Source organism: Quercus lobata, chromosome 8 (genome assembly GCF_001633185.2).
Source record: "Quercus lobata isolate SW786 chromosome 8, ValleyOak3.0 Primary Assembly, whole genome shotgun sequence".
In the NCBI taxonomy this organism is placed as follows: Eukaryota; Viridiplantae; Streptophyta; class Magnoliopsida; order Fagales; family Fagaceae; genus Quercus; species Quercus lobata.
In genome coordinates, this window is record NC_044911.1 from 13,676,056 (window position 1) to 13,688,952 (window position 12,897).

Here is a 12,897-nt window from a genome sequence, read left to right on the forward strand (position 1 = left end):
CCCTCTTGGCGACACAACCCACACTTCAACTTTGGTCCATTCTCAATCCACAATGAGGTTGGCAACTCCCTATCCTCGTCATCCATCTCATTGCGGATTCTCGTGGACTTGGGCCGACCTTTCTCACGGATCAACCGCTGGTTTGGCATCACGGTTCTCCTTTCTGTTGGCTCCGGCCATTCTAACCTATCTTTTAGTGGTTGGAATATAGGCTCATAGCTGTGATACCGTTCTTCAAGGCGGTAGAAATGATCCATATACTCAGTGGCATCATGGTTGTGTTTGGCACAAACTGCTATCAAGTGGGAACAAGGGATCTTGTTTGCTTCCCATTTGCCGCACGTGCATGTCATGTCTATGAGGGAAACCCTATGGGTGTGATCTCCCCCGCCAGTGTTCAACAGTGAAGACTGTGTCTCCACTGTATATAACCGTTGTTGCGCACTCATCCTTCTAACAATATGGAGCTTCGCCTTCTCTTGATTTTCCTCGAACTTGTCATAGGCATATTTGCACCATACTTGCCCCTCTTCCAACTTCTCTAGGGTTTTGTTTCGACGTTCGTCAAAGTATGAGTTCACCTTGTAAAATGTAAACTTCACCATTGCAGTTATGGGCAAGCTACGTGCGCCCTTAAGTACCCCATTGAAGCACTCTGACAGGTTGGTTGTCATTGCCCCATATCGGTGCCCATGGTCATGTACAAGTGTCCACTTTTCTTGATTTACCTCCTTAAGATAGTCGCACGCAGCCGGGTTGACATTCTTGATGCAATCCATGGTGTTCTCAAACTTCCTAACTTGATTCGCAGTTGCTGCGTTCCATACCAAGTTCTTCAACGGCACACTATTGAAGTTAGTGTTAACATTGCTTATTAAATGGCGGAGGCAATATCGGTGATGGGTTAACGGCGATTGCAAGTAGCCCCTAGTGGTGTCATCGAAGCATGATTGTATCCCACGATGCCTGTCGGATATTATACACAAATTGGTGTGGTCTGTAACAAAGGTCAATAGGCATGCCAAGAACCATCCCCATGTCTCCGTGCTCTCGCTTTCGACAACGGCAAATGCGAGTGGATAAACCTCGTTGTTACCATCTGTTGCCATTGCTATCAACAGCTTTCCTTTGTACTTGCCATAAAGGTGCGTTGCATCTATGCTTATCACCGGCCTGCAATGCCTAAACCCTCTAATACACGGACCGAAAGCCCAAAACGCGGAGTTGAATATACAAGTCCCCGGGACATGGGGGTCACACTTTAATGTGGTCACAGTATCCGGATCTGCATCAGACAATGCAGCTAGAAATCGTGGCAATTCTGCGTACGACTCGTCAAAATCCCCGTAAATACGTGCAACTGCCTTCTGTTTGGCTTCCCAAACCTTGTACATAGTTACATCATGCCCATGCCTTGCATGCAACATACTACGCAAGTCCCTTACCTTTCGGGTTAGGTCTTCCCGTACATACTTCTCAAGTGCAATGGAGATGAACTTTGAATCCATCATCCGCCCATCAGTTGGTAGCTGGAGGGATGAGCAACTATGGGGACCCTTACATGTACTGATAACCCACATCCCGTGCTTCTTGCTGCAATTGGCCCGAATTGACCATAGACATGCCTCATTCTTACACCGCACTACCAGCCTATTGGTGTCAGACTTGATGACCTTGTATTGCTTATTATGCTCCACAGAGTAGAGGGTCAACACATATTGAACAGAGGCTTTATTCTTGAATAGCATCCCCCTTGCTGGGTGGTCATCTTTATGCCAACTTGTAAGATGTCCTGTACCCAATGCAGGTGATGGGTCATTAATATTGTCCCATGTGTTTGATGTGAACCATTCTGGGATAGGAACTGTTGTAAGGCAATCCTCCTCGTTATTTTCGATCAGTGGTACATCTAAGACCTCCGCGTTGTCCACTGGTCCATCAGTATCAATGAACTCTTCATACACATCTCGGCTGCCATCAATATCAATTCCCCCGTCCATATCAGCTTGGACATGCTCATATGTGTGAGTAGACCCTCCCACATCATGTGTATTGGTGGCGCCCACCACTTCGGTGTTGTCCAAATGATCAACCGCACTACATGGTTGATTATTGTAGGGGAAAGGCGTGGCATAGGCAAAGGGAGGATGCACGTCAACCGACAATGAGTGTGGCTCTTCCACCCCACTGGCATGCTGTGAACTTGCACTACCATGGAACCCAACAGCCTCAACAGTTACATACAAGTCGGACGCTATGAACTGGGGGGTCCGCTTAATCACTGCCCACATCATGTCCACGTCAGCATTGCAACCCAACGGATTTGAGTTGTAGACAACCTGAGTACTCACAAGTATCTGGGGGGCACGGTACACAATGGATATCTTATGTGACTCCTTGTCCAACCGTAGAGCTTCCATTATCTTCCGGTGCATTTTTCTCAAGTGTGTTCCCCATTTCAACTCAATGAACTTCTGCTTCACTGACTCGCCTTTATAGGACAGCCCATGCAAGTCATGGAAATACTGTTCCCCATCATAGTAAACGTAGAAGCAGTGACGACCCATGCCAGACCTGGATAAGGACAATTAATTGTGGTTATCATGCAGAAGATAGGGGGTTATGTTAATGCAACAGTAATTAATCTTTTACAGATGCACTATGATGCTATCCTAATTATAGGTGTACACACTTGATTCGTTTGGACACAAACATTGGCCTTTTAGGGGAGACGTGCCACAACAAAGAATCAGGGTGTTTGTAATATCGCTTGGTAAGGATGCAATATGGAGTAGGAAAATGCAAACATGGTCAGCAAAACTTGTTCACCTCGCAGGCTTTCTTTTTCAGAACCCACACAGTAAAGACTTTCAGAACTGAAAGAGCCATACAATTTAAACCTCAGTATACATTACACATCATTGTTAATATGTATGAATGAATGCATATGTCATCATATTAATTCACCGTACAATGTTTGTTTATATATATGTTTATTTAGAATGATTATATACATATTTCCCAAAAGAATTCTCAAAAATAATTATTATATACATTACTATATAAAACTCGACATATTTAGGAACAATATGTATACAATGTCACTATCACAATGTCCGGAAGAGCAACTTCAAATCAAGAATCAATCTCACTTCCGTCAAAAGTGCAAGCATTCCTTTCCCATCAAATACTCCACAGGAGACAAAGAGGGATCATCATGTCTAAATTTGTTAGCAATCAAACCATGTAAAGCACTAAACATATGAGGATTACCCATGTCAACAGTTTGGTCAATTAATGCCAACTTATAGATCAGAAGTCTTATTAAATGCTTCTTCCACTTCTAACTTACAGGAAGCTCAAAGAAAATATGTTTGATGATCACCAAACAGACATGTAAGAAGAAAATTTTACAGCATCGTTAGTTTGCAAAATCTACAATTATTTTCATTCCCACATGATTTCAACACATTGCAGATAAGGATATATATATATATATATATATATATAAAGCACAATGAAGGCAAATAAATGGAAAAAATACCTGTATGCCCAACAAAAGTATGTGTACATTTGCTTCCTCTCCAAAGTTTTAAAGTTGTATCAGTTGAACCTAAAATCGTGGTAGCATAAAAATGAACCCCATAAGTTCATAGTGAAAGACATAGTTGGATCTATGCATTCCAATCTGATGTAACCAGTTCCAACTACCAACAAAATCTAAAACAATATCTAGCAGAACAGTCATCTACTGAATCATATTATACCTGTAACAAGCTCGCCTGAAGGCAGCTTTATGAGTGCTTGGATTGCTGCCTTATGAGCCTCCCAGGATTCTGAAGGTTGGCCACTTCTCCAACGTCTTAATGTGCTGTGGTGAAGGAGACATTAGATACTAACCGAAAATTATTGAGAAAAATGCATATACCTTTGTAAGCATAGATAATAATTCAAACCCAAAAAACGGCAATACACAAACAATAAAAGTAACATTCAAACAGTATGCAAATTTTTCATTAACGCCTCCATCATTTCATTAAAGCAAATGATGGACAAGATTTGATTCATTGGCCAATGACACACACAACATATATATATATATATATATACTGAAAATCATAAAATAAGAAGGCTAATCGATGAAAAAATCAATAATCAATTAAATGTTTCTCATTGGGTTCCCAATTTGCTACCAAAATGAAAAGGTAATATATACAATGATAAATAACAATTACAAACCCCAAGAAGCGAAAGGAACAAAACATGCACACATAACTAAGATTTTTGCCGTTTTCAGCTTTGGGTAAGTTATATTGTGAGCTGCTCTAGAACTCAGAAAAAAAAAATATAAATTCTATTTTTATTTGTTCCTACTAACGAACTTGTAATCAAATGTACACAGATCTAATCATTCTAGAGAGGAGGGGATTTAAAGGAGATTAAAAATAAGAAAATGGGAAGGAGGATGTACCAATCTAGGAATTGTAGGGAAGGCGAATCAGAAAATTAGGAGAGAGACACATACCTAGCCAAGCATTGTAGAGACTCGGATAAATGATTTGCTACAAAGGAGTTGGTTCTACCATTGATCCGCATAAACTTCGTCATCAAACTCTTTTACAGAAAGTATCAAATTACTTCTTCTTGCTTATCAACAATACCACACATTTGTTTCTCACAAAAATAACAAAAATAAAAAAACAAATTACTCTCTTACAACCCACTTTACTGTAGCTAACAACATACAAAAACACAAGAAAGTTTGGCTTCAAATGAATACCAATCCAGACATTTGTCAAATTGCAATCAAAACTCCAAGTGCAGAAAAACTTCCTAATACATCAATAAATACAATACGCCTTATGGGTTTTCTCCAAAATATCAATTTCTTGACAACAAACACATTGACAGCCAGTATTCTCCCCAAGCAATGATCCAGAAATAGATGCACAGCCACCAAGATTCTCCCCAATTAGTAGAACATTTTGCATGCTTATTCCAGTCACCTATACACATGAAGAATAAGCACACAAGGACAATCCAGCTCAATGGCCTTTTCGTGTCCACCATTGCAGTTAGGTCTAAAAAAAAAATACGACTTTCGAAGAAAAGTGAAACGTAACTATGCAGTCACCTATAGGCAGGAAGTATAAGCATACACTAAGGCATTTAATGATGTTTTCGTTTCCGCCCATATGCCCTGACAGGTCTAATCTTACCTGTTTCATCAGACACAACAGCATAATTAAATTAACATAATCAATCAAATGCACAGTACAAGTAGCTCAAGAAGATGGGAAGTGTAGACGAAGTACATACCATCACCGGTCCCGCAATCGGGAGCATGCGCACGCGGGTGTCGCGATCTCCGCAAAGCCTCCACCGGCTCAATGTCCTCAGCCGGTATCTGCTCAATCTGTACAGCCTCTCCGTGGGGGGTTTGAGATGGAGTTGACATGGTGGGGTCCACATGCACTAGAGGTGGGGTGGGCATGCCTGGTGTGGGGACAAATATGCATCCACCATCATGGGCAGATCCACTGAAAACTGGGGGCGACATACGAGGAGGGCCCTCAAAGTCCGTGCTAGCACCATGGGATGTAGTGTGGGCTGGAACAGTGCCCTGATGATCGACGGTATGGGATGGCCCAGCACCATCGCCAGGCGTGCATCGCGGTGTCCTGCCGTCATCATCAGACAGTACCCAATCAGTGCCAAGCCATGCCTCTTCTACACCCTCCTCATTCCCTTCCTCGTAGATGGGAGCCGACTCGGTCGTACGGCTGCGACCAGCTTGACCACCTCCACGATGTCCACCCCCACGAGACCCACCACGTTGCCCGCCACGAACTGGGGCCTGTGTATCAATGTCAACTGCTTCTGCAAGCGCATTCGCCAATTTAAGTCGGCCTAGCTCCTCCACAAGCTCTAGTGTAAATGTAAGGTCAGTGTGCATGTCAGAACCTTCATCGCACCTCGGTATAGACCTAATCATCATTCGAACCTACAAAACAAAGGCGTCATAAAAGCAAGAACGCAAGTATGATGCAAAACTTGGATAAATCTGTTCCAAAATCAAAAGAAAAAGTAGCAAACATAGCTAATGAAATCCTTATATTACTTATAATTATGAAGCATCTTTAAAAAGACAGTGTATAAAAATAGGGGTTGGCCCCCCCTGTGCAAAATTTTATAGTTCCAACCCAACACTCAGGAATTTTCAGTTTCCTGTTATGTTTATCGCTATGCAATCTAAACATTGAGATAATACTCCTAAAAAACATGTATAGTTGGTTGTACATAAGTTCAATCTTAGCATAAGTGAAAATATCAGAATTTCACTTCTGTATCTAGGCTTCACCAGATTTACAACTCCATTAATATCACATTGCAATCAGGACACATATTTTGAAGTTATTATTTCCTAACGTACACGCCCAAATCAAATGAATTGAAAATATCAAACGCAAGCTTCAAGTTTCAATTAAGGGAAGTACCAAAAACTTAGAACATATATCATACTTGAATCTAGTATAAATGCACATCTCCTTGCTGCATACTGGCAAGATTTTAAATGACCTTTAAGCTGTTGGGAATTGCATTCTACCAACAGTTTAGTAAGGGACTTCCCAATCCTAGAGGTAATATCTATCAAGGAATATGTAATACATTAATCAGTCCTGGAGGAAAGGCTATCTAAACTATCATGAAATGTGAATTTATCACTACTACACAGAGTTGCACCGTCCATTTTAAAGTACAAGCCAACCAAAAACAAAAACAAAAATAAACAAAAAATAAAATAAAATACAATAAAACCCAACCCAACCCACCCTTTTTAAAAGTTGAATGTAATTATATGAACAAAGGTGTGGTCATCATTAGTCATTGCCCATTAACCATTCCTCATGCAAACAAATTGGATCAAGACAAATTCAGTTTGTTATGAACAACTTAAATCATGCAGTATTTTGACTTTAAAACATAATGACATGTCATGCAGTATTTTTTGACTTTAAAACAAAATGACAGAGAAAGCTGCTGAGGATATTTAATCCAACAATGGTTTCATCCATAAAATAGGAATTGTTGCCTCACCATGAGTTCCCAATACGCAGACTCTGGTGTTATGTACCGCCTTGTGTGGCGATTGTACCACATCATGTACTCAACGAGATACGTATCATCATCGTCTAGGAGATCGGACCCGCGAACTACATTCACTCGGTTGGCCCATTGCCGAATAAAGGGATCATGTTCTACCTCCCAGTTCTTCTCCCATTTACCCTGAAGGGATATCTTGTGAAGGGTAGTCGACGTATCCACGACACTTGGAACTGGTTGCTTCATCCCAAACTGACGGAGGACTCGCTCAGGATGATGCCACTCCACTATCCAAAAGAATATCAATGGCACCTCGGCCCTCCAAATATGCTGCCCAGCAGTGCAATACGCAGGTAGGGAGCCTAGCGTATGTGTGTACGGCTCCCATACAATCTGCATAAGTAGATTATGTTTGTGATAGTGAGACATCATACTAATTTAACATTATGTTTATGATATGTAATATGCAAAGCATGGAATCTTCTGTCTGCTTCTAGTCGTACACAAAATCTTCAGGGATTTTTGGGCAGAAAGTAAAAGAACAACAAAATTGACCTGCAAAAAATATTAAAAGATCTAGGTTGTTCATGTCCACCATTTTCAGCCCCATGTTCATATGCTGGACAGGGTTTAAAGCTAACTGACACCATCAAATACTAGGGTTTTCAATCTGAACCAAACTTAGAGGAGGGTACTAGAGCATCCTTATGGCTGTAAGATGAATCCAAGTTGATGATTTCGCAAAATCTTTTTATCGTAATAGAAATATTGTGCTACATTAATTGCATTAGTCATTAACAATGTTTCAATGAATGAGAACAAAATGACTATTATAAGGTCTACTGAAGACATTGCATTTCAAGTAGCACTTTATATTGCAAGAAATGGAAGCTATGTAAATTATTACATGGTATAATCCTCATCAAATACTGTTATTATATTTCTATGTAAATATATATTTCTTATAAATTTTAGTGTTGGAAATTACATAAGCCTTTTACTTATCTCAAACTAATCATGTCAATGTCTAAAATTACATTCCTCTTGAAGAATATGGTGAGCAGCATATTTTGCACGCTTCTAAAATTATATGAATAAAGTACTCGTTAATAATCCATAGCTTTTAATAATTTTAGGACTATTAAGGCAGCTAAAGTGGGGACAACTTAAGGAGTTGCATGCTGCAATTAAATTGTGCTCTCCAACTTTGGTGCAAGGAGCACGAACTAACTTTTCATTTACGTCAACAACAAGAGGTAATGTGTCAAGCGTCTTTATGTTTTCTCATATATCACTGATTAACAATTATTTGTTTCTTTAAACTTAGGCCATTGTTTTCCAAGAAGACAATCGAGGCTGTGCATATTCAAAATATACCACTTGAATACGTAAATCGAAGTCAAACAGTATTCTACTAGACTGTAAAAATATAACCTTCAATTCAGCAAAGGTAATTTATAACTTACAATGTAACAATGTTTTTTGCATCACAATAACAATGTTTGTAATCCTGGATACCCCTATGTTAGAAGAAGAAATACTAAATTGTCTACTTATTAGGCAGAGCAATAACTATGGTTTTAAGCTCATAACATTTTATTAATTAATTACAAGTGATTTCACAAGCTTAATTACAAACCATACAAGCTTAAATTTTATTTGTTTAATCAAATTTGTAGCATATATTGAGACTATATGCAAAAACAACCGACTAAAGTAGAGCGTGATAGTAATCTGGTGCAATTGTACATATGAAACTTCTAGCCAAGAGAGTTCGATCGTACCTATGAAACTTATATCTATGCCCAAATGGAGCTCACACACTAAAACCACCTGCAGCACTAGTGGCACCAATGAATTGTAAAGAGCTTAGATTCACATTGACTACCTACGAAAACACCATCAACTAGAACATCCCAAACGGATGTTTAGATAACATAAAAGTTTATATTAACCTTAGATGGTCACTTAATACTAAATATTGCTATGTTCTGTCACAGGGGTAGTGAAATGCATAAACTCCAAACATTAGTAAGTTTTTGAAGGCAAAGCAACAATTGAGACTATCTTCGGTGCTCACTCTGGCATCCTAAACAACCCCAAATCTCACAAAGGGTTTAACCTATACCCTGGACTCTCGAGTTCCTAGTGGGGGGGCACTAATGACTTTGTATTTTGGAAATTTCACAGTGTGGACCCAAGCAATGACAACCATCCAGCATTGGACAAGGACAAGCTATGGCAATGGCTTAGCCTATGGTCACTCTATGACATTCAAGGCAGAGTAACTCCATCCTTTAGTTTGCTTAATTTCAAATTTCAATGAAAGCCAGAGAAGTGATCATGTGTTTTACGGGCCAATGATCAATAATGTCATCATTCCCTCTGTTTTTGTACTTAGGCCAAAAATGCAAATTGGGGTTATATTTTTGCTCTCATGTCATGATTACACAATAATTAGATAAAATTTTCGTAGTTTAACATTTGCAGCTTTCCCAACGTTCTAAATTTAAAGAATTTTATCATTTTATGAGATTTAACAGCCAACTATATTACAACAGTGAAGAGAAGCTCTAACTCAGCAAATGTAATTCAACGAAAATCTGGAATATAATTGTGGTAATATCTAAGTCAACCACCAAAACTATAGCGAATCCAGAAGGTGTGAAATATTAATAAGCTTCAACAGTTCTAAAAAAAATTTCTATTTTAAAGCTTTAATATTGAAGTATAACAACTATCAAAGATTCAAACTCTCTCTAAAAGAATTATAACCAATTACATAATCCAATATGTGCGTCTTCTCTTCATTGCATCAGCTTAATGACATTTGTAACAATTGGTGGAGTTTTTGTTTTTTGGTTGCAACACAAGTTTGAACTCACTGTCTTGCACTAAACCAAGACTTCATGCTCAATCTTTTGCGCATGTTGCACATGCTTCAAACATCTTGGAAAAGGGACAATTTATTCTGTGTTTTTTTTTTTTTTTTTCGGTGTAAATCACAAACGTTTCCGTACATAATGAAGAATATAGCCAAATTCTACTTTATATATATATGACTAAATTTATATATAACCCATTGATTTAACCCAACTTAACCTGAGTCATGTGAGTTGGGTTGCATTGGAAAAAACCCTTCAATCCAACCCAATTTGGAAAAAACCCTTTGATTTAACATTCAAGAATTTTTTACTTTTGTTTTACTTTATGTAAGGACGAGCAAGTATTCATGCAGGTGCTACAAATGGAAGTTCTAATGTGAAGTACTTCACGATGGACATTCCAATTGAGTTAAATGATGGGATGGAAATCCAAGTATCAAACAAAATGATTGGATGGTATTATGAAATCAACTCATTCCTACAACAATCCAAGAATTCAAAATAAAATAAAAATTGAGGGAAACGAAAATAAAAGCATGTGCGGTGCATTTGAGGGAAACGTGCTCGGCCCGTAGTCATAAGAATTGAGGGAAACGTGGTCATAAGAATTCAAACTAAATTAACCGAATACCTGCTCGGCCCGTACTGTAGCCAGTGACGCCCGGTACGCAGCAAGGACGTGTGTGGCATGCTCTGCGGTGCATTTTGGCCCGCTCCACCTACCAAACATGAGGTGTCGACAAATGCTCATTACTGAACCTTACATTTAACAAACTTTGCTTTTATATTTCACATCCATATACTAAGCATTGATAAGTTTCTTTCGTTTGTTAGTTTGGCATATTTTTAATTATATGAAAGAGACAAATAACGAGAACTCAATGAATGTACCTAATGGCAAGGGGCCCTAAGTGCACTGGCGGTAGAGGCGGCCTCACAACAGGGCATAATTGTGGGAACCTTGAATAGGCCCATAGCTGCACCAACAAGAGTGCTCCTCCAATCTGCATCGCATCCTTCTTCGATGCACCACAAAGTTGCCTATACAGCCAGGCCAATGCTGCACTACCCCAGCTATACCGTCTCGCATTGCTGACTGGGTTGAGCAACTGCAAAGGCAGCAGTGAGACCCGGTCCGCAGACCTGTCCATGAACAAGAGGGCCCCCATCCGTACAAGTAGGTGGTAGCGGGCATGTTGCTGCACGACTTCGTCAGCAGCGTCCGCAACTAAGGGATCGGCAAACTGTGCATCAAGCCAGGTGTATCTTATCCTCGCCCCAGCAAGGATAGACTTGTTTGAGTTTGGTATCGAGGGTGGAGGTTTATGGCCCAACAACTGTTCGCACAGCTCATTCCATATGTAGTCTGTCTTCCCAGTGACAGGCAACCCATCCACCGGAAGCCCCAGCATCACCTCCATATCTTGCAAGGTGATACCCATTTCTCCATGGGGTAAGTGGAACGTGTGCGTCTCCGGACGCCACCGCTCAACCAACGCCGTGATCAAGGCGTGGTCGACCTCCATATCAGGAACCTTGAATAAACCAGTCAACCCTGCTGCATCTATGTGTTGCATGATACGTGGATCTAACCCACCCTGTGGCAATACACATTTACGGCGTCGAACCTTTATCATGCCAGGCGCCTCCTGCACACGGACGAGTATTGTGTTAGGAGATTAAACACGAGGTAATTATAAAACAAACATGTATTAATAATACTACTACATACCTCGTCAGCGGCGCACCTCCAAAGCGGACTTGACCGATGATTCGGCTGCTGGGACAACTGGGTATCCACATCGGGTCCAGGCCGCACTCTATCTAGTGCCTGCATATCTGACATGGCAGCAAATACATTGTTAGCAATTTTCTAACAAGTAAACCACATTTAATATAAAATAAAAGCATAGATTCAGTAAGACATTATATTTTGAGCACAAGATTTTCAACATCACTTCTTAAATAAATAAGAACTTGCCATAAAAAAAATTATTTCAGAACTATTTAAATCACTTCTTAAAGCTTAGGATAATTATTAATTAACTATTTATGAAAATATAAGTTATAACACCACTCGATTTGCCAAAACCCCTCATCAAAACCCCAAGCACATTTAAACTCATTAATGAGAAAATCATCAATGAAATTCTCATCTTCATTAGTAAATTTACTACTTCCTTAAGTTTCAACAAAATAATCAAAATCCCACACAAAACGCAACCTAACATTAACCAACATCAGAAAATATTTCAGAGGGAGAGGACCGTACCTGTAATCAGCGGCGGCGGGAACCAACGACGACTGATGGAGACTCGAGGAAGAGTGGGGAAGCCTGATCGCAGAGCGAGAGAGACAGAGTGTGGAGAGAGAGTGATGGCAGAGAGCGAGGGAAAGAGAGTGTACAGGGAGAGCGAGTGACTGAATAGCGTTGTGAGACGTTAGGGTCCTATTGATTCAAACCGCTGAAAAGAACTCGATTTCCAGTTTCCCAAGTTATGACCGTCTACACAAACATTTTTTTATTGGGAAAAATTCGAAGTGTCAGACTAACTCGACTATACAAATATCGAGTTATTCATTAAAACTCGATTTCTCTATTGTCGAGTTACAAAACAGGGGCAGTTCCCTATTTAGTTTCAGAAAGAGGGCAAACGTATGTTTAATTTCCCAAAAAAGGGTAATTGCCCATTTTCTCCCAATTCATTCCATCTTTCACCTTTTTCCAATTATTAAAACCTGTTGAAATGAATACATCTGATCCGGGACGACCTATTGGTTTCTTACTAAAAAGGTAGCAAGGTAGACAATATAATGCACCCGTTGTAGGTGAGTATTCCAACCAATCCTTATGTGAAACAAACCATGAAGGTTGAAATCGACGACGATGAGTATCATCATTGTATGG

General features: G+C 39.8%; 1 protein-coding gene across 1 annotated transcript; it reads right to left on the bottom strand.

Annotated features, from left to right (window-relative positions):
• Positions 1 to 5,396: 5,396 nt before the first annotated feature.
• LOC115956428 (serine/threonine-protein phosphatase 7 long form homolog) lies at positions 5,397 to 12,469 on the bottom strand. The gene is made up of 7 exons (XM_031074813.1): positions 12,262 to 12,469; positions 11,722 to 11,828; positions 10,881 to 11,638; positions 10,621 to 10,708; positions 7,099 to 7,497; positions 5,497 to 6,004; positions 5,397 to 5,407 (listed from the first exon to the last, which is right to left on the bottom strand). Exons 2-7 carry the CDS (start codon positions 11,824 to 11,826, stop codon positions 5,397 to 5,399), a joined length of 1,869 nt encoding a protein of 622 aa, XP_030930673.1. The 5' UTR covers positions 11,827 to 11,828; positions 12,262 to 12,469.
• Positions 12,470 to 12,897: the final 428 nt, after the last annotated feature.

Coding starts and splice junctions, on each gene's coding strand:
- LOC115956428 (XM_031074813.1), bottom strand. CDS start 11,826: ATGCAGGCACTAGATAGAGTGCGGCCTGGACCCGATGTGGATACCCAG. Junction 10,709..10,880: donor TTAGGGCCCCTTGCCATTAG/GTACATTCATTG, acceptor CATGTTTGGTAG/GTGGAGCGGGCCAAAATGCA. Junction 6,005..7,098: donor CTGCGTATTGGGAACTCATG/GTGAGGCAACAA, acceptor TTTGTTTTGTAG/GTTCGAATGATGATTAGGTC.